General features: G+C 40.1%; 3 protein-coding genes across 4 annotated transcripts; 1 reads left to right on the forward strand and 2 right to left on the reverse strand.

The window, feature by feature from the left end:
• Window positions 1–448: 448 nt before the first annotated feature.
• fbxo45 (F-box protein 45) lies at window positions 449–6091 on the reverse strand. Its single transcript, XM_053493852.1, has 3 exons — window positions 5603–6091; window positions 3484–3840; window positions 449–1311 (listed from the first exon to the last, which is right to left on the reverse strand). Exons 1-3 carry the CDS (start codon window positions 5885–5887, stop codon window positions 1126–1128), a joined length of 828 nt encoding a protein of 275 aa, XP_053349827.1. The 5' UTR covers window positions 5888–6091; the 3' UTR covers window positions 449–1125.
• Window positions 6092–7356: 1265 nt separating this feature from the next.
• On the reverse strand, window positions 7357–10419 carry rbis (ribosomal biogenesis factor). 2 transcript variants are annotated; one of them, XM_053493898.1, is made up of 4 exons: window positions 10339–10419; window positions 9596–9712; window positions 9106–9222; window positions 7357–8927 (listed from the first exon to the last, which is right to left on the reverse strand). In XM_053493898.1, exons 2-4 carry the CDS (start codon window positions 9704–9706, stop codon window positions 8859–8861), a joined length of 297 nt encoding a protein of 98 aa, XP_053349873.1. In that variant the 5' UTR covers window positions 9707–9712; window positions 10339–10419; the 3' UTR covers window positions 7357–8858. The 2 variants fall into 2 exon arrangements, with proteins under 2 accessions (XP_053349873.1, XP_053349874.1); XM_053493899.1 differs by lacking the exon at window positions 10339–10419 and adding an exon at window positions 9882–10009.
• Window positions 10420–14740: 4321 nt separating this feature from the next.
• ca2 (carbonic anhydrase II) lies at window positions 14741–20560 on the forward strand. The gene is made up of 7 exons (XM_053495198.1): window positions 14741–14966; window positions 15910–16107; window positions 17329–17447; window positions 17631–17723; window positions 17832–17898; window positions 18003–18154; window positions 19114–20560. The coding sequence occupies exons 1-7, from the start codon at window positions 14933–14935 to the stop codon at window positions 19231–19233; spliced, it is 783 nt and encodes a 260-aa protein (XP_053351173.1). The 5' UTR covers window positions 14741–14932; the 3' UTR covers window positions 19234–20560.
• Window positions 20561–21080: the final 520 nt, after the last annotated feature.

Genomic DNA, 21080 nt, shown 5'->3' on the forward strand with positions numbered 1-21080 from the left:
CATCATGGAGTTAGAATGTAACCCCAAACTTTTAAACAGTAGTGTATGTATAATATATATATATATATATATATATATATATATATATATATATTTATTTATTTATTTATTTATTTATTTTATTATTATTATTTTTTCCCATCAGTAACCCAGGGGACAATTGCACTCAACTGTACTTGATCCCATTCTTCTCATTCTTCTCTGCTTTATTAAATCAACACAACAATTAACTCCTCTCTATAACACCGTCCACATCTTCTCCGCCTCCTGCTGCTGTATGTGGTGTGGATCAGTGTGCAGAAACCTCAGACTGCGTGGTTAGATTATTTGATAACTGTGCATCAGATACCCCCTTGTGGCAGCAAAAACACAAACCCTCAGTTCCACTGAAACGTTGCAGGACTGATTTAAAAAAAACAACAACAACAAGAAAAAGAAGGTAGAAAAGTTCAACCAGACTGGCACCATATAGTTTATTTACCGGTCCCATAAACTTAATGATATCAAGGATAAAACCTAATAAATTAATATCATAGACTAGTACATCACGATTAAGTATTACAGTAATGTGACAATTTCTTTTGGATTTCCTGCACAAACACCAATGGCAACAGACAGCTTCAACTACACTGCATGCAAAGCACTAACTCTAGTGAAGCAGGCTTGCATTTGTAGAGGTAATTGGAACATTGTTTTCGGCACGTCATTTGCCAACATATGGGTTGTAATTAAGTAAAATTCTAAAACCATTCAGTTTATCGTATAAACGCAATAATTACAGTCCCTCATCACTGTAACATGTTATAAATGCATTCTGTGACCCTGGTTAATGCTTCAAACCCGTCACTGAATCAGGCTGGATTAATTAACTATAAATGGGACGCAGCCCAATGTCTATTCATAAATTACATTAAAATCAGCTTTAAAAACAATTGTCCTCAGCTATCCAGAGACGTCCTTAATTCACAGAGGCATGCTTTGAAGAGTCTCATCCATAATCCCAGTTTATAATCTGCACGTTTCTGCCCAGATGAATCAGCTCTCACACTGGCTCAGAGTCTTCATTACGCCATCTGGATGTCTCCTTGGCATTTGGTTTTTGTCAGCATGGCACCGAGATGCTCCTCAGCCATCTAGAGGTTTTCCAAGGTACACCATCGTGACTTCAGTGTTACCGTAAACTGCCGAAACGGCTGGGAAGAGACAGGTCTTGGGAAGTCCCCTGAACGCCACGCCGAGAAACTCGAACCCTCTCTCGAACGCCAGCGTCTTGTCATCCATGTCTAGAATCACACGTATCCGCTCTCCAATCTGGAAGAAAATAAACAAATAGCAATCAAGGGTTCATAAATCAGGCGGTTAAAAGATTTCCTGTTCAAGGTCAAGAAGTATGAAGAGTCATGTTCAAGGTCAAGGTCAAGTCCTCTAAAGCAATGTGCAAATATCCATCGATATCTATATAGAGAAACTGAAGTGTGACGAATTGATTAGTTAGATAAAGTTATTCTTTTCATTTATTCTATTATGGTTTGAAATTTATTAGAAATAAATATGCTCAGAAATAAATATCAAACTATATGTTTATTAGAAAACAAACAAGAATATTATCAAGTGGCAACTGAATGAGACCCTCAAACTAACGGCCTTCTGTACATTTTTACTGATTCTACACACACACACACACACACACACACACACACACACACACACACACAGTTCAACTGTACGATTTGTTCAGTTCTGACCAGACCATTTCAGATAAAGAGTGTATAAAGCAGGATGGTGACTTAAAACTGTGTGAGCCGACTTTACGACTGTTGCGCTTCACAACATATGGGATGATCACAATATATTCCTCTAACACACTGTGATCATGGGTTCTCATTGCACAATGAGGAGAGTTACTGCCATACTGGTTACATTAACATTATGGCATTACGCCCTTATCCAGAGCGACTTACATTAAAACCGTTAAGGGTTCCAGGTCTTGCTCAACGGCCCAACAGTGGCAACTTGGTGGATGTGGGGTTTAAACCTGGGACCTTCCAAACCATAGTCCAAAGCCTGAACCACTGAGTTACTAAACTCCTGTCCCAGTCAGCACTCAGACTTACAAGAGTGACGAGAGTTACAGATCTGAGCGCTAATTAGCCGGTCACTTTTAAGCCCTGCTCACTTGCTGAGATTTTAAGTGCAGTCTTTTGCCGCTGCCAGAACTTAGTCCGAGTCCACCAACCTCAACTCTTCTTTAGTTCAAGTAGGTTTTGGTCATTCGAACCATATACAGTTTAGTAACACGAGCATTGTTCCTCCAGGACCAAGATGCTACATACAACATAAATGAAACATTTATGCTTAAAATTTCGTACAGCTTTAATCAGACAAATATAAAATCAGACTAAAATGATTATCACAATATTTTAATAAAGAAACACTATAATCATTGTTTGTAGATATGACTGTACATTTTTTCCGTCACTCGTAAATGATCCTTGCCCATCACTATTAAAATTTTCCTAGAAAACCCTACAGCAATTCTAACAGACCCTTCATTGACTAGTGGCAGCACTGCATCCCAGCTTTATAGTGGATTCTGATTCTGTATCATCCTCAACGTCACAGACTTAAATATTACACCTGATAAATATAATTATACATTAGTTAGTTCCGACTGACTAATCTGATTGGACAAGAGACCTTCCGTGAGTGGTGATGTAGAGCATGTGTGTCACTCCACAGCACAGAAAGTTATAATAACCGTTAACTACACAAACTGACGGTTGCAGCACGAGTGAAATGGGTCTGATAGGAGTAATGGGGGAAGAGCAGCTACCTGTGTAAACCCGCATTCAAAACCAAATCACAGAAGCACTTTCAGCAGGAAAACACATCTCATGACATTACATGAACACTTAATAACTGTTTTAAAGTCATATATTAGGGTTAAATAGCTTCTAACTAGGGGTGCAACGATTAATCGACTATTAAATTTAGTGCCATGCAGACATCCACATCACCACCATTCTGATATTTAGTACTACAGCACTCCCTCTCGTGTGATACAGATTAAATAAGATATAATAAGTGGTTATTGCTCTGCCTGATTAAATGAAATGGTTCCTTAATTAGGGAATGGTGATGTTTTTAAACCTAGTTCTCTAGCTTACTCAGTCTCATTAGATAAAAAGATTTGGAGACACAGAACAACTGAATCTGCTTGAATAAAAACTGTAGGACTGCATGATTTTAAACTGTGATACACTTTGTAATGGTCTTATTAAGAGGATGTTTCCCACTAATTATTTATCAACTGAAAAGTATTAAATAATAAATACATTATTGATAATCCCTACATAAATGTATCATATGTACCTTTTAAATAATTAAAATAATTGCAACGGTGCATATTGCGATTGGGATTTTGATGTGATTCATTGTGCGGCACCAATGAACTGGCTCATGGCAGGAATAATGCCAGCTTACCTGGTACTTGGGCGCGTTATTGCACTGTGGGAAGTTTCCATTGACCTCTCCGTTGTGAAGCAGGTTATTATCAACGAGATTCCAGCCCCAGCTCTGATCATCGCTTCCAAGCAGTGCAACATAGCCCTGGCACTGCATGGGTGCCCTTTTGGTTGCAATGCCGATCACCGCCACGGTGCCAAGTGGCCCTTCCCACCAGATCTCCCAGGCATGTCGGCCCTCCGTGAAACCAATTTTTGCACGAGCGCCATCGGTGCTCTGAGCGATCGGGTTGCGGTGGAGCGTGAACCCGTTTTTCTTAACGTACACGTTCCTGGAGCAGTCGTGGGAGCTCAGCGCGTGCTGGAATGACTTCAACTGAAGACACAAAAGAAAGAAGAAGAAATTTCATGTATCAGACAATTCAGTGAGCCCTTTAAAAATATGGCATAGATATGATCAATACCCTTATGACACTCTACTCCAAGACTTTATGATATCTCCAATGTTAATCGCAAGCACAGGTAGTTCTTAAGACATTAATATAAATTAATGCCAAAGGTTTTATCCCCCCCCCCCATGTAACATGATAAATTGACACACACACTAATCAGTCATAATATTGTGACCACCCGCCTCGTATTAAGTAGGTCCCACTTTTTGCCACCATAACAGTGATGCACTGTGTGTTCGGACACTTATCTATTACAACCAGCATTAACCTTTTCATCAATTTAATCTATACTAGCGCTTCTATTGGATCGGACAACACAGGTCAGACTTTACTCCCCATGTGCATCAGTGAGCCTTGCCCACCCACGAACCTGCCAGTTCATCGGTTTTCCTTCCTTAGATCACTTTTGGTATGTCCTGACCAATGCAGACCAGGAACATCCCACAAGACCTGCAGTTTTGGATTTGCTCTGACCCGGTTGGCTAGCCTTTACAATTTGTCCCTTCTTGCAGTAGCTACATTTTCAATATCTCGTTACAATGTGACTGGAAGTGAGCAGGATATATTAGGCAGCAAGTGAAAATTTTTTCCTGAAGCTGATGTGTTGAAAAAAATAGGCAAGCAAAAAGATTTGAATGACATTTAGTAGGACCAAATTGTAATGGGTCAGAGCAACTCCATTACTGCAGGTCTTGTGGGATGTTCCTGGTCTGCAGTGGTCAGGACGTATCAAAAGTGATCCGAGGAAGAAGAACCGGTGGAACTGGCGACAGGGTCACACATGTGGGTGAAGGCTGGCCCGTGTAGTCCGATCCAATAGAGGTGCTACTGTAGATCAAATTGAGGAAAAGGTTAATTCTCGGTGTGATAGAAATGTGTCCGTACACACAGACCATGGTCATAATGTTATGGCCGACTGGTTCTTTAGGGTTTGAATGCAGCATTATGTCCCACTCTGTTGGCATAACTAAATACTCTGACATACAGCAGGCACTATTGGCTATTTTACCTTTAATTATGGTCATTTTAACATTAATTTATTAATTAGAACTAAAATGGTATAAATAAACAGTGCACATTTTGTCGTGTGTGTCTACTTAAAGAGATCAACTTTTCCTCTACAAAGATGAAAGGAATGATGATGTAGATCTTATCAAATCATTGCAACATTATTTATTAGGTTTTGGTGTTCTGGGTATTTCATTCAAGGATAACTTAACCCCCTAAACACACACACACACACACACACTCGCAACACTGCGGTGATTCCAATATATTCCCGATAATTGTGTTATTGCTCTTGTGTTGTTGCTCCGAGTCACGTGTACAGCGCAGTGACGTCGTGTAATGAAACAATGTAACAGATTCTGTACTATTTACAAATGACGTCATGAACGGAGCCGAACTGCTGTGCGTTTTGTCTGCGCTACCTTGTATCTAGTGTTTAAAAGAGTGACGAAGTGTTTTTTTTGTGGCTCTTGTGTACACTTCATCCACACACTTACCACAACACACACACACACACACACACAAGGTTAGCTCCCAGGCTACAAATCCGTGTAGCGCGAAAGCTAGCGAGAGATTTGAGCTCACAAGTAATGCAGCACAACAAGAGAATAAGAAGCTTCAGATATAAAACGCAGCTGTGTGTGTGTGTGTGTGTGTGTGTGTGTGTTTACGGCTCACTTTATCTTTGTAAGTGGCGAGGTTGCAGAGGATGTCGGAGCGCAGAGCCTCTTCGCTGAGCAGGCGCGCGCACTGACTCCGCCACACCTCGCTGTTTTCATCCGCCAGACAGCGGCTCCAGTGCCGGCACACCAGCGAGCAGCGCATCAGGTCCGATAGGTCCAAATAAGAGAAAATGTGCTCCAAAACGCGGCTCGGCAGCCGGCCGGCGAACCCCGAAGCCCCGCACGCCGCGCCCGAGCCGCCGGCGCCCCCGACAGCAGCAGCAGCGGCCACGCCGGACATGTCGAGCCGGAGCGCCGCTGTGTCCGCAACCCGCTCACGCTAAAGCGCCGAACAGCACCCGGGTTCACGCTACCGGAGCCGATCAGGACCAAGGCTCGACTCCTGCAGGCATATTTGGGCTGGGAGCGGCTTTAACTGAAACCATCCTATGTATGTGTGTGTGTGTGTGTGTGTGCGGGGAAACCTGCAAATCTTGGTACCATTAAATAGGTCCTAGAAGGTTTATGCAAACATACACTCTGTTCCAAAATGTTAAAACGATTTATATATTTAAATGTATAAAGTATTTATATTAATTCACAATTATTAATCTTCTGATTAAAACAAATTTCGGTTACATACACTGTTCGGAACTAATGCATTGCAGACGACGCGATTGTCTCTTACTATTTTATGTCTCTTTAAGGACCTGGTTAACGATGACGTCTATTTTAGACAGCTCCTGCTCTACCGATAGAGGGCGCACAAGAAGATTAACCATAAATAGCCCCGAACATCAGTATATCGCTTTATCTCAGGAAAAGAGGTACACACACACCGAAACGGGCCATTTGGAAATGCCATTGCATGTCAGAACCTGCATGTCTTTGGAAGGAAACCATGGCACCTGGAGAAAACCCACCAAGCACAGGCAGAACACTGCAAACTCCATGCACACAGACCCAGAGGTGGGAATCGAACCCGACCCCTGGAGGTGCAAGGCGACAGCGCTAACCACTACGCCACCATGAAACATGCCACTCGAAACAACATCTATATAAATAGAAGAAACGTTTTGTCTGTACATCGATTAGAACTCACTCTTTCAATATTTTTACGTTTCATACATTGGAGGAACCGAAACCAATCTCAGAAAAAATTCTGTATGTTTTGTATGTCAGAATTAAATGAAAATTTGGTATTTGCTTAAAGTTAAACCTGCACCATTAATTAAAAAAAAATTTTTTTTAAGATATGAGCAGTTATGTGCCAAATTGTAAACAGCATTTGTAAAAGTTTTGACAGCATACTGCACATTCGACAATTAGAAAAGTTATACTGAATATTTTATCAGAGAAATAACAGTGGTGAAGTGATATAAGTGAATTTTAATACACTGGAGTTGTTTTAAAACAAAACTTCATCTTTATCTGATCTAATTTTTCAATTTCTCGTCTGTGATTCACTCTCTGATTACCAAACAGGTAATCTGTGGCTGACGACGAAAGAAGGTTGAGTATCTTACCTTAGGTGTAAGAAACTCAACCTTACAAAATTTTAAGTTAAACAGTTCTGCTGTACATAAAGACAGACGTACTTGGGCTTCAACCTGAAATAATATCACTGATTGCTTTAAAGCTCATCAGCTTATTTTTAGCTTTAACCTTTTAACTATTTCTACAAACTCTTCCAGTCAATGACAGGTACTTATGCTCGTACTTTACTAAATAAGTAGTAACCATGCTTTTTTAATATACATTTATAAGACATTGTTTTTAAGAGGCAAAATGTCTTTATTCAGTTACTTGTGTCGGAATAGTTGCTTTGGACAAAGTAATACATGTGCAAGTTTTATACTCAGTAAAAACTTCAGGGTCTAGCCCTTTTCTAACCAATAGTAAACAGATTTATTGCAGGTTATCATGTTTTAAGAGTAAACAAACCCCAAATAAAGGTACAGTATATATATAGTTGACTTAGTATGCAGGTTTGTGCCTAGGCTGTCCTTGGGGTTGTGGATAAAGGCTCTAGAAAGGAGAATTCAGGCTTTGAAATCATACAGACAGCAGGACAGAGAGAACCAGTCACACGGCTGTCAGGCCACATCAACACTCAGGCATTCTCTGAAGCTCCACAGGCCTGATCAGAGCTTCATGATCACTGAACCTGATGAACAAGTTACACACCCATCATTGACTTTTCAGTGGTTAAAGCCTCACTGATTTCAGACCCCAAAAAAGTTGCCACTTTGACCAAAGTTGTTTATTGCTTCATGGACGAAGGCACTATCCCAACAGAACAGCGCATTCAGAATAAAGAGGTCTATCCAAATTATTTTCTTGTTCAGATCTCATCCAGATCTAGTTCCTGATCATTTGCCTTAATTCATAATAATGCATTCTCTTTACATGAAATAGCACAGAACCTAACCCACTGGAGTTATAAAATCTTAAAGAGGTATGCCTGAATCAGAGGATACAGGGGCATATGGAATGTGAGGCTATCAGAGGGAAAAGTTTTATGTGGAAAAAAAATCAGGCAGGCAAAGGTTTCCGGGGCAATTTTTCAGTGATAAATTACCTCCTTGTAAAACTGGTTCTCCTCATTGGAGTCAAATGGCACTCTGGGACAAGACACACTAGCCCAGAACAGACTGGCTGGTGGCTTTTGATTCAGGAGACACCTTTTTCACACAAATGTTTTAAACTAGGCAATGGACCTGCAGCAGTCTGAAAAGGACAAACTGCAGAACGTTTCATCCTGTATCCATTAAGGACTTTCCTGGTGCACCTTAGCAGCCATAAAGGCCTTAATGCATAATTTAATAAAAGCTTGAGCATCACAGGTGCCTTAAATCTACTATTACATTTTTAAGTTTATAAACATAGAAAATATCGTTCAAAAGACTATAATTATAAAAACTAATAATAATTTTTTTTCGACAATAATAAACATTTAAAAACGTGACATAAAACATTTATGTCACGTGACAAATTTTTTAAACGTTTTTAAAAAGCATTTAAAAACGTGACATAAAATGCTAATTCAGAGACATTTCTTTTATGGACCTGCCATTCAGGCTTGAATATCAGCTGTTGTTTAATATACAGTCTTTCCATTGTTAACACAGTTATTACAGGGACTCTGAATCCTCAGATCATTTTCCTACAGCTGGAGAATTCCTTAGAGCCAGGCATCATTTTTAAATAGCTGGCTTCATGTTATGTATCTTGTTGAGAGACACGACTTTGTCCTGAAATGATGTGTGTGACTAAAGTTGAGCGAACAGCTGAGCAGCTCCATCCACATTCACAGACTCCTGTGGCTTCTGCCTCGCGATCTGTAAGACAAATGTTTTGACACCATGACGCTTACATGAGTATAACCATACTATACTGTCTGAATTTAAAGATATTCCATTCTGGCAGGTTGCAGTGATGCCCCTCCCCCAATCAAATCATCAAATGTCACAAATGGCAATGGTGATATTGTGTAAAAGACATGATAAGACACATTACCGTTGTTTTTCCTTTGGTTTCTTTGGCTGTAGATTTTGAAATACTTTTCATGTCCCTCTGTACCTCAGAGAAAACCTGGTTCAAGTTCTCCACTTTCTCCTTTTTCAGGGTGTTTATCTGGCCAAAATACCAGAGAATGATGTGTCAAATCTCATGTTTCAAAGCACAACAAAATGATCAGTTCTCAAATCATTCTTATTCAACTGCATGTCAAAAAAAGAGAAGTTGAAACTGAAAATCCAATTCTGCAGAAAGTACACACATTTTCAGCAAACAAGTTTTCTGGTAAACAATTACATTTAAATAGTTTTGCTATACGCAATTAACTTTTTCTTTCAGTTATTGTTATTATTACTTATATACAATCCTCTATGCATTACCAATCCTACCGTTCCGATTCTATTCACTGACTTGATGTGATCTGGTCTGAAACATCATGTTCGACTTTTATAACGTAGAGGATTTTATGAACTCAGATCAACACGCTTACATGTTTTAATGAAGTCTTCACAGGCTTAGTTTTGGACTTGGGCTTGGACTGCTTGTTAGCCACTTGAAAGACATTCTGCTGCTTTTTGCCCTTCTGTTTATTTTTAGCCATGTTTTCCTGAACAAAAAAAAAATGTCATTAGCAAAACAGAAATAGTGAATAGACCACTTTAGAGTCCAGCAGCCCTAGAGGAAATCATGTCAAACTTACTCTGTACAAACTCTGTGTCAGAGCTGACAAGAGTTTGTAGAAGTAAGTAAATGTTAAAGTTAAAAATTAGGCTTACAATTTTTAAGAAGATAAAAGAAAAAAATTGATAGGTCAAATAAAATTTTAATTTGATTTGTCCTAAAACGACTCCAGCGCATTAAAATTCACTTCTACCACTACAGAGCTGTTATTTCAGCTGAGAAAATATAAACTAACGATATAAAGTTTAGCATTTCTAACTAATATCTACTGGTGCAGCTGTTTGTTTACATCGAGACAGTCGCTTATTAGAAGCCATTTTCAGCCATATTGGATGTAGTTCACCGTGATGTCCGCTAGGGGCACTACGCTAGAAAGTGGTCATCTGTGTCGGGTTGTAAACAGCCCGTTCTGGGAGTCGAACTGGACAGCTAAAAGAGACTCAAGTGAAGACTTCTAGCTGAACGGATGGCCATAGAAGAGCTGTCTACGTGTGGAAATAATCTAAACAACAAGCACTAGAAAAAATAAGCTTTGAAAACGCTAGTACTTACAGCTGATATCCCCCGACACTGTCACAGAACACGTGTTTAGCGTCAGTGCCCAAGTACCTTCTTCTGCTGCTCAGTGTTGGCCGATGACTTAGAGCAACGAGCACTACTGCCCCCTGCTGTTACACAGTCCACTATAGACCTGCGCAAATCTGCATTCAGTCTTCTCACACAAATCTAACTTTCTAAATTTAACACATTTCCCCTTCTTGTTTAGAAGATAAAATGGGTATCTCTGTAAAGAATGGGTCACGACATGACATTATAACTGTTTGGTGAGCTAAAAGGTTGTGTTGTAATGGAAGTTTGAAGCTTGTTAACACCCCTAAGTTGATTAGTTTTCTACAACAGCTCATCATGATATGATTTATTTCTCTTACACCACCACAATTGCAATTTTGCCATTAATCACACAATGATCCATCATACACCATAAGTGTATGGTGTATGCACTTATGGTGGCATACTCTGGTAGCAAAATCTCGGCATACAAATTAAATTCGTTCTTCTTCTTCTTTGTCTTTAGACTGTTCCCTTTCACGGGGCGCCAAAGCGAATCATCTGCCTCCATCTAACCCTGTCCTCTGCATCCTCTTCTCTCACCCCAACTAACTTCATGTCCTCTCTCACTGCATCCATACATTTCTTCTTTGGTCTTCCTCTAGACCTCCTGCCTGGCAGTTCAAACCTCAGCATCCTTCTACCGATATATTTACCATCTCTCCTCTGAACATGTCCAAACCACTTCAATCTGGCCTCTCTGACTTTATCTCCAAAACATCTAACGTGGGTTGTCCCTCTGATGAACTCATTCTTGATCCTATCCATCCTCGTCACTCCCAAGAAGAATCTCAACATCTTCAGCTCTGCTACCTGTCCAACTCTGTCTTCTGTCTTTTCTTCAGTGCCACTGTCCCTAAGCCGTAGAGCATCGCTGGTCTCACCACTGTCCTGTACACCTTTCCTTTCATTCTCGCTGATGCTCTTTTGTCACATAACACACCTGACACTTTTCTCCACCCATTCCAATCTGCCTGTACCCGCCTCTTCACCTCCTTTCCACACTGTCCATTGCTCTGGACCGTTGACCCTAAGTTCTTAAACCCTTGCACTCTTTTTACCTCTTCTCCCTGTAGCCTTACAATTTCACTTAGGTGAATCTTCTCATTCACACACATGTCATCTGTCTTGCTACGGCTAACCTTCATTCCCCTGCTTTCCAGAGGGAACCTCCACCTGTTCCCTGCTCTCGCTACAAAGCACAATGTCATCTGCAAACATCATAGTCCATGGAGACTCCTGTCTAACCTCATCTGTCATCCTGTCCATCACCATAGCAAACAAGAAGGGGCTCAGAGGCGATCCTAGATGCAGACCCAACTCCAACTTGAACTCTTTTGTCACACCTACAGCTCACTCACCACTGTCTTACAGCTCTCATACTGTCATACGCTTTCTCTAAATCTACAAAGACACAAAGCAACTACCTGTTACCTTCTCTGTACTACTCTATCAGAATCCTCAAAGCAAATACTGCATCTGATGTACCCCTCCTAGGCATGAAACCATATTGCTGCTCACAAATGCTCATCTCTGCCCTTAACCTAGCTCCCACTACTCTTTCCCAAAGCTTCACTGTATGGCTTATCAACTTTATTCCTCTGTAGTTGCCACAGCTTTGCACATCTCCCTTGTTCTTAAAGATTGGCACTAATACACTTCTCCATTCCTCTGGGATTCTGTCACTCTCCAAGATCTTGTTAAACCTTGTTAAACAAACTAGTCAGAAACTCTACTGCAACCTCTCCTAAATATACCTCCACAGGTATGTCATCAGGACCAACTGCCTTTCCACTCTTCATCCTCTTTAACGCCCTCCTCACCTCACTCTCACTGATTTTTACTACTTTCTGCTCCACAACAGTCACATCTTCTACTCTTCGTTCTCTTTCATTTTCCTCATTCATTAACTCTTCAAAGTACTCCTTCCATCTTCCCATCACCCTTCTGGCACCTGTCACTACATTTCCATCCTTAAGGTTCATTTTACACACCACTATCCTGTGTTGTCTGGCTACACTTTCCCCCAGCAATACTTTGCAGTCACGTCGACAAAAGATGTCCATCCGCTTTGCAAAGTCCACCACCATCTGTCCTTCTACGTTCCTGTCCTGAAGACCAAACCTACCCATCACATTCTCATTACCTCTGTTCCCTACACCAATGTCCATTAAAATCTGCACAAATCACCACTCTCTCACCTCTGCGGATGCTCTGCATCACTTCATCTAACTCACTCCAGAATGTTTCCTTCTCTTCTAACTCACATCCTACCTGTGGGGCATAACCACTAACAACATTGCACATCACACCATTAATTTCCAGCTTCAGACTCATCACCCTTTCTGATACTCTTTTCACCTCTAGAACATTTCTTACTCTTTCAGGATGACTCCTACTCCATTTCTTTTCCTTCCCACACCATGGTAAAACAACTTGAACCCTGCTCCTAAGCTTTTAGCCTTGCTACCAATTTCCACAAGCACCCTGTAGGTCAACGGCACCGATGGCGGTCGTTGTTAACCCGGGCCACAACCGATCTGGTATTGAAGTCCTCTTAGTGATTCGCATCATTTGATTTGGCAAGTTGAATTAGTTCTGGAGGTGAGTTTTTAGGGCAAAAATTTGTATTGCAATATTAATTTTTTACATCCAGCCACAAAAAATATTACCAATGTTACAATGTTTTGAATGCATGCCAAAGGCAATGTTAGTATCGTGGGTTGATTCTTTTGAAAAAGCTTCCGCAAGATGAATTATTTTTTTTAAATTCCTAAATCTGCTTCGCTTGGCTTTCCACTAATGCAACTAGTTTTGAACGGTTCCTGGACATACAATTATTATACATATTACACATATGATCATTTATTAATTCTTGCAAAATTTATATTTTGGATATTTTTAATTAGGATATTTATGTGCCGAGGTTCTGCTGTATTGTGGAACATCCACAAAACAGTTAAGTTCCTGTTGTCAGTTATGGAATGACGGTTATTTACAGTCATTTTTTCACCAGCTTCTTTTTTACAAGAAAAGTTATGTTACTGGGAAAAGCAATGACAATAAAGACACCAAATAACTATAAGGGTATTAGGTAGGCAGTATTACTACTATAGAAATAATGACATACTAGAAGCAGCACCTTGTAAAAGCAAATCCAAGTAAAGTAAAACTACAAATGTTAATAATGTAGCTTATAAAATGTTCTAAATTAAATGAAGTTTAGATACTGATGTAATGTGCACTATACTGCCAAAAAAGTTTTCCTTTTGCCTATTACATCCATAAAATATGTGCTTTTTGAACATTCTTTCCACTTTAACCTTAACACACCAGGTTTTCATGGAGGTCACTTTGTGCATGGAGACACTGCTATGCTGGAACAGGGAATTGCTTAGTTGTATAAAATTTACTCACATTACTAAGATTGAACGGCAGCATGGTGGTTTAGTGATTAGCACTGTTTTGTTGCACCTCTAGTGTCCGGGTTCGATTCCCGCCTCTGGGTCTTTGTGTGGAGTTTTACTTGGTGGGTTTCCTCTGGGTTTGCTGCTCCCATCGAGGGGTCGCCACAGTGAACCATCTGATCAGGACAACAACTTGGTACAGGTTTTATGCTGGAAGTCCTTCCTAAGGCAATCCTGCCATTTTATCCTGGCTTGGGACGGGCACTGCATCCAATGACTGGGAATCGAACCCCGGCCTTTTGCATCAGCAGAGGAGAAACTCTTCGCTTAGTCAAAGTTTCCTTAGAATTTTATCAACCATATGCAACGGGTGTTTCCAAATTGCCGTAGTGCGTGAATGAGTGTGTGGAACACCCGTCCAGGGTGTACCCCTAAGGCTCCAGTGTACCCAGTACAGTACACAGGATAAAGAGATGGATGATGAGTGAGTGAGAGTGAGTTAACATCCAGTCTCTCTCTCTCTCTCTCTCCACCAGATGGCGTTAAAGATTGCTTTAAATGTGGTTTATGAGACATTTTAGAGGATTACTGCTCGGGATGTCTCATTTACTGTAAAGCCATTTGAATACTCGGCATTTTTTATTTACTCATTTGAGTAGTAATTACAAGCCTACAAGGCTTAAGCAATGAATAGACATTAGGTTGAAGGACGACACAATGTACAGTTAAAGGTCACATACAGTCGGCTATAACCATCTGTACAGACGCAGGACGGAGCGCAGAGAGAGAGAGAGAGAGAGACAGTGAGAGAGAGAGAGACACAGAGAGAGAGAGAGACACAGAGAGAGAGAGAGAGAGAGAGAGACACAGAGAGAGAGACAGTGAGAGAGAGAGAGAGACACACAGAGACAGCGTGTCATCATCGATTGCGCTAGTACCTCCTCCTCTTACTGATTTTTGCTTGCTTTGCGTGTGTGTGTGTGTGTGTGTGTGTGTGTGTGAGGGGGATCACGGAGTGGTGTGTAGCGGCTCGCTATATAAACCGCGGCGGTCCGCTCTCAGTCACTCCGCTTTACGCGCTCGAGGCATTTACGCAAGCCGAGCCACTTCAATCCGGTTTAAGTGTGACAATGCCTCACGACTGGGGATACGGAGCAGATAACGGTAAGTCTCTCACAGCTCTCTGTCAGCGCTCATACCCCGGAGTTACACTTGTAATGAATGGATGAGTGAAAGATTCCCATGCACTGACCGCGCGTCATCTTCCGTGACCTTGTTCACGCGCCAGCAAAAAAACCTCTCCACATCGCACTCACTCCCGCACTGCTGCGTTCATTCCTTCAGTGTTCCATCCACTCCTGCAGTGCTGCATTTATTCCTTCAGTGCTGAGTTCACTCCTGCGGCACTAAATTTATTGCTTTAATGCTTAATTTACTTCTGCAGTACTGAATGTACTCCTTCATTGCTAACTTTATTCCTGCAGTACTGAATTTACTCCTTTAATGCTGAATTCTCTCCTGCAGTACTGAGTTTTCCTGCGGCACTGAATGTACCCCTTTATTGCTAACTTTATTCCTGTAGTACTGAATTTATTCCTTTAATGCTTAATTTACTCCGACAGTACTGAATTTATTTCTGCAGTACTAAATTTGCTTTTTCATTGCTAAATTTACTCCTGAAACACTGAATTTACTCCTTTAATGCTGAATTCCCTACCACAGTACTGAATTTTTCTGTGGTACTGAATTCACTGCTGCAATGCGAATTTACTCCTGCGGCACTGAATTTACTCCTTTAATGCTGAATTTACTCCTTTAATGCTGAATTTACTCCTTTGATGCTAAATTTCCTCCTTCAGTACTAAATTCACTTCTGTGGTACTGAATTTACTCCTGCATTTTGACAACCGTGGAGGCCAATGGTGAACATTGTATTTTTATCCCATTGGCCTCCACAGCCCCTAGTTAGACTACAGAGGTTACTGCAGTAATTTTACAGGACTCATTTTGTCCCAGTGGATGTGGTTTTACTTTAGCATTTTTGCTGGGTGTGCTGCTGATTCACTGATGCTGTGATTTTTTAATATTCCCTCATTTGTCATTGCAGGACCAGACACATGGCACGAGAAGTTTCCGATAGCTAATGGACCCCGCCAATCTCCCATCGACATTGTGACTAGTGAGGCTGAATATGACCCTAAGCTCAGGCCACTTAAACTGCATTATGATCCATCTGTCTCCCTGGACATCATTAACAATGGCCACTCCGTCCAGGTCACCTTCGCAGATGACAAGGACGCATCAAGTTAGTGCACTATTTCTTTTTATGCACCAAACTACAGGGTTGTTTTAATAAAGTTAATTTGACATTTACTGTCTAAATACCACCTACTGTATTAAGTTGTAACACATAGTGATTAATTTCATCTGTAACTTTTGTAGTATTTGACTCTTGCACCTATTAACACTAAATTATTTGTAGGTGTTAATTTGGCACAGTGAGAGTTAAGTCAGTACTGTAGGTGTTCATTTGGCTTGGGGGATTTTGCTGCATGCCTTAATGTGATGACTTGCCTAATGAACCTTAACAGCTATGAACCATAGTCTAGAATAGATTTGTGGAATGAAATGGTTTATTCTGTTTTTTTTAAATCAAGACTGTGAATGTATTTGACACATTTGGGAATAAAATCACACTGGTGTTGATGTGATACGGTTAATCACGCATTAACGGCATTATTTTAACCAAAATGATTATGTTTAGTGAATCGTGAGAATACTGTGATTCATTAGATCACACAGACAAACACTCGTCTGGATTGTCTGGAATTTGATTTCTCATAATACAAAATAAAACATTCATTTGTATATTGACATGCCAAAACTGCAAGGGTCCAAATCTGTAAAAAAAGAAATTAAAAAAAAGAAAGAAGATTTGTCTGTAATTTAACTTAACTGATAAAAAATAGATGGATTTTGCAGGTGATATAATTATTTCTGTATGCCTGCTGTCTTTGTGCCGCATATTTTCCCAACACTAAAATGTCCTAATGGGGAAGTTTGAGCAGAAAGGCTGCACAAAAAAGGTGCCAGTGAACTTTTGACTCAGTTAAACATTAAACACTACACTAAATGCAAATGTTAGTCTATGGTGGAAGGAATTTCTTGAGCAGAAGTAAGAACTGTTAATCACCCAGAGGTGTTGGGGAAGCACACACACACACACACACACACACACACACACACACACACACACACACACACACACACATTGTGTTATCTGGGTAAACAAATCTCAAAACAGTATGTGCATGAATGTGTGTGTGTGTGTGTTTGTGTGTGTGTGTGTGTGTGTGTGTGCGCGCATCAGGAGATGGTGGTGATGATTGTATCATTTCGCCATTCTGTAGCTATTTGTCATTATGACAAACATGTCCTTATTCTCCTAATTATGTAGAAATTTGCTTTTATCAAATTTACAGCATGGTCTGAAACTCTTTTTTGTGTTGTGTGCTTGTGTTATCAGCTCTGACGGGAGGACCCATAACCGGCACATACAGACTTAAACAGTTCCATTTTCACTGGGGATCTAGAGATAATAAAGGCTCAGAGCACACAGTTGATGGAAAAATGTACCCTGCTGAAGTAAGTTCCCTCTGTACCCTCATTCAGATCCTAGCGCCTAGACAAGGTCACAAAATGCAGTAGATTTTAGGGCTTGCAAGCATAATCTCTGTTGTCCATGTAGAATTTATGAAGAGTTTTGGAAACGATAAATTATTATGGTTTTGATGCAAGTAAAAATGATACATTTTTTATGTTCTACAGCTTCATCTAGTTCACTGGAACACCACATATCCCAATTTTGGAGAAGCTGCTAGCAAGTCCGATGGCCTTGCTGTGGTTGGAGTTTTCTTGGAGGTCCACACACATAAAAACTTTCAATTGCTTTATTCTAACTCATGATAAAAACTGAACTTGTGGCACAAAGTTTCAAGTGTGTGCATTTAACTGTTTTACTTTGAACAGATTGGTGATGAAAACCCTCGACTCCAGAAGCTTCTTGATGTACTGGATGCCATTAAAGCAAAGGCAAGTTTTCTTAAAGTTTTGTGGGGTTTTTATATTAACGACTAATTTTGTAGATTAATTCTGGAATAATTTGGCTAATCCTGTATTTGTGGCTTTCCTCCCAGGGAGCACAGACTCAATTTGCAGACTTTGACCCCACTATGCTGCTGCCTAGCGCTCTGGACTACTGGACATATGATGGCTCCTTGACCACACCCCCACTGCTCGAGAGTGTCACATGGATTGTCTGCAAGAAGTCAATCAGTGCCAGCTCCGCACAGGTCCTGGCCATTTTATTAACATTTTAATCATTAAACGCACTCATGCTTATGATCGAACGGTTTTAGTGTCTCACTATATACATACGAGAGAGAGAGAGAGAGAGAGAGAGAGAGAGAGAGATTACTGTTATAAACTTGTTATAACAGCAAGATGTTTCACATATTCTATCGCAAGAAACCTGGATAAATCATTGGTTGTATATTTATGCTCAGTACATTTTAACCTGCCTGACTGTTAGCGCTTGGTCTGCCTGTACAATTTTAGACTTTTACCAGACTCATTTTATTTTAGCCTGTATTAATTTTCTTGTGATCTGCTGGTCTCTCACTCTGTTGCACCCTTGTGAAAGTTCACACTTCCCAGGGAAATGCCATGATTGCATGGACTGAATTTTGCATCCTCATACTCGGGAAATCCTCATTTAACTTTTCATTACTACTGAGGAATTATTTAAAACTCATTTTGTTATTATTTAAAACTCATTATGTATAATTCATTCCATTTGTTTGTGGGGCATGGCATGTCAGCGGTTTGCACCTTCTACCTTAAGGTGGGTGGTTTGGATCTTGTCTGCGGTCTGTGTGCATGGAGTTTGCATGTCGCACTGTGGGAGGAAACCAACCAAGCACTGGGAGAACATGCAAAGTCTGTGCACGCAGACCTGAAGGTGTCCCCCTCAACCCTGGAGGTGCGAGACCAAATTTCCAAATAGCCTTGAATGGGTGTGTGAGTGGGACGCCTGCTTGTGCCATGTGATGGGTTGACACACCATGCAGGTGGTCTTCCACCTTGTGCCTGAGCTCCCTGTGCTAGGCTTCAGGCCCCTACAACCGTACACAGTATAAGTACAGAAAATTAATCAATGATGAATGTCAACATTGAGTAAATCCACAGTATAAACTAAGTATATATCGCTTTCATTATGTCTGTCTATCTGTTTCTTTTTCCTGGAAAACAGATGGAGAAATTCCGAGGCCTGCTCTTCTCGGCGGAGGGGGACCCCGAGTGTCATATGGTGGATAACTTCCGCCCACCACAGCCTCTGAAAGATCGTAAAGTCCGTACATCTTCTCAATGAGCTGCTCCTGGATTCTTAATCCTGATCCCGACCCCTGCAAAACAATGTTTTATTTTTACATAATATATAGAATAATATTTCCCTGCTATCTGGGAAGAGCACTACTGAGATTAGCTTTTTCTGCGCTCCACTTTTTATATATGAAAGAAAAAGATGAATTTGTATCTGTGTATTGTGGGTATGGTGCTGGGCCTATCATAATCATGATGTGTCAAAAACACAAGCAAACCATGCAAGTCCAGCTCCATGCTGTAGGAATATATTACTGTATAAAGAGAAAAGAGTTTTTCAGTGAAGTGGCCCCTCTGTCATGGTTACCACCAGTAACCTCCATCTCTCTGCCTGCTTCAGGATCATGGCAGCTTAGCAAAATCCCCCACAAGATCCCCTAAATCATTTCTCTTCGCAGACATACCATACTGTGCAAGACATTCGGTCATGCAGCTGGCTACGGAAATCACTGATCTGAGTATCCTGGAGAGCTTGATACAGTTGTTTGTCATCTTGATCTAATACTTGATATGGTCAGAATAATGAATCGCATTTGAAAGATTTTCTGTAACACTGATTTAAAAAGTAATAATTTAAATCAAAGTTCTCTTTTCTATGCAGTAGATTAAAACAGGCAAAATGTCTATAAAATGTGTTGCCTGAAACATTTGCACAGAACTGTATGTGTGTCATGGTATCGTACCTACACTGAGAAACACACTCGTATGATATCTGCACAACAGACTCCCTCAGAGAAGTGTGGTGGGTTATGCTTGAATATGAAATCTTAACAAAATAATAGTTTTGCATTTCATGTCTCTTAGAGATTAGAATGAACTGTGATCCTTGTGTGTGACGATGTATGTGGTGTGTGTTCGCTTTTTCCTGAAAGAGATATAATAAACACATAGTTGCTGCTGAGCTATTTCAATGAAGGGCTAATGCAATCAAATATGCAGAGTATTTTACTACACATTACAGTCAGCTCTCTGGAACATCTTCATTCTGCAAAATATAAAGTTTTTAAGGTTTCCTTCCTTTTCTCATTTTGTCGCTTTAAATCATGGGACCAGAGATTTTGTGGTGTTTATTTGAAACTGAAAGTGTCAGATGTGTTCATTTAAATTAGATTTAGACTATATGTGACATACTACTGTTTAGAATATGTTAGATTATATCACATAATGCTTAATTCTAAATAAGTTATTAGGAGATTTTAATTAAAAAGATATGCAAAATAATGTTTTAATGTCTGTTATTGTGTATTAAATGCGACAGCTAATTTATATTAAACTGTTTAATTTATTTGTATATTAATTAAAATTTTTAAATAAAGTGCTTAGCAAAAGTGTGATGCTTAAACTCATAACTTGTGCCAGATTTTTTTTTTCCTTTTTATGCTAAATAAAATTGAATTTAAATAAGCATTCACCTATTAGTACATAAAAGAAAAATAACTGAAATTGATATAATAAAGCTACACTCTTCTGGTTAAGTGAAAGATTTTTGGTTAGAAATGAGAAAAAAATTCTAAAAATGTTATAAAATGTGAAACGCTGCAAAGTTTTAGGCAGAATAATAATAAATAGATTTCTGGGGGAAGAGTAATAAGTGCGCCTAGACACACTTAATTAATAATAACTTTAAATTGATTTGCAGAAGGTGGTGTAGTGGTTAGCACCGTCACCTTGCACCTCCAGGGTCCAGGTTCGATACCTTTCTCTGTGTGCATGGAGTTCGCATGTTCTTGGTGGGTTTCCTCTGGGTACTCGGGTTTCCTCCCACAATCCAAATACCTGATTAGATTAGGCTAATTGGTGTCCCCAAATTGCACGTAGTGTGAGAGTGAGTGTATG

This window comes from Clarias gariepinus, chromosome 4 (assembly GCF_024256425.1).
Source record: "Clarias gariepinus isolate MV-2021 ecotype Netherlands chromosome 4, CGAR_prim_01v2, whole genome shotgun sequence".
Taxonomy (NCBI): Eukaryota; Metazoa; Chordata; class Actinopteri; order Siluriformes; family Clariidae; genus Clarias; species Clarias gariepinus.

Excerpts from the sequence above, each read along its gene's own strand:
- fbxo45 (XM_053493852.1), bottom strand. The coding sequence starts at position 5,887 with ATGTCCGGCGTGGCCGCTGCTGCTGCTGTCGGGGGCGCCGGCGGCTCG. Across the intron at positions 3,841-5,602 it reads TCGCCACTTACAAAGATAAA|TTGAAGTCATTCCAGCACGC; the intron begins GTGAGCCGTAAA and ends TTGTGTCTTCAG. Across the intron at positions 1,312-3,483 it reads ATAACGCGCCCAAGTACCAG|ATTGGAGAGCGGATACGTGT; the intron begins GTAAGCTGGCAT and ends ATTTTCTTCCAG.
- rbis (XM_053493898.1), bottom strand. The coding sequence starts at position 9,706 with ATGGCTAAAAATAAACAGAAGGGCAAAAAGCAGCAGAATGTCTTTCAA. Across the intron at positions 9,223-9,595 it reads TGAAGACTTCATTAAAACAT|ATAAACACCCTGAAAAAGGA; the intron begins GTAAGCGTGTTG and ends TATTTTGGCCAG. Across the intron at positions 8,928-9,105 it reads AAACCAAAGGAAAAACAACG|ATCGCGAGGCAGAAGCCACA; the intron begins GTAATGTGTCTT and ends TTTGTCTTACAG.
- ca2 (XM_053495198.1), top strand. The coding sequence starts at position 14,933 with ATGCCTCACGACTGGGGATACGGAGCAGATAACG. Across the intron at positions 14,967-15,909 it reads GGGATACGGAGCAGATAACG|GACCAGACACATGGCACGAG; the intron begins GTAAGTCTCTCA and ends TTGTCATTGCAG. Across the intron at positions 18,155-19,113 it reads TCAGTGCCAGCTCCGCACAG|ATGGAGAAATTCCGAGGCCT; the intron begins GTCCTGGCCATT and ends CCTGGAAAACAG.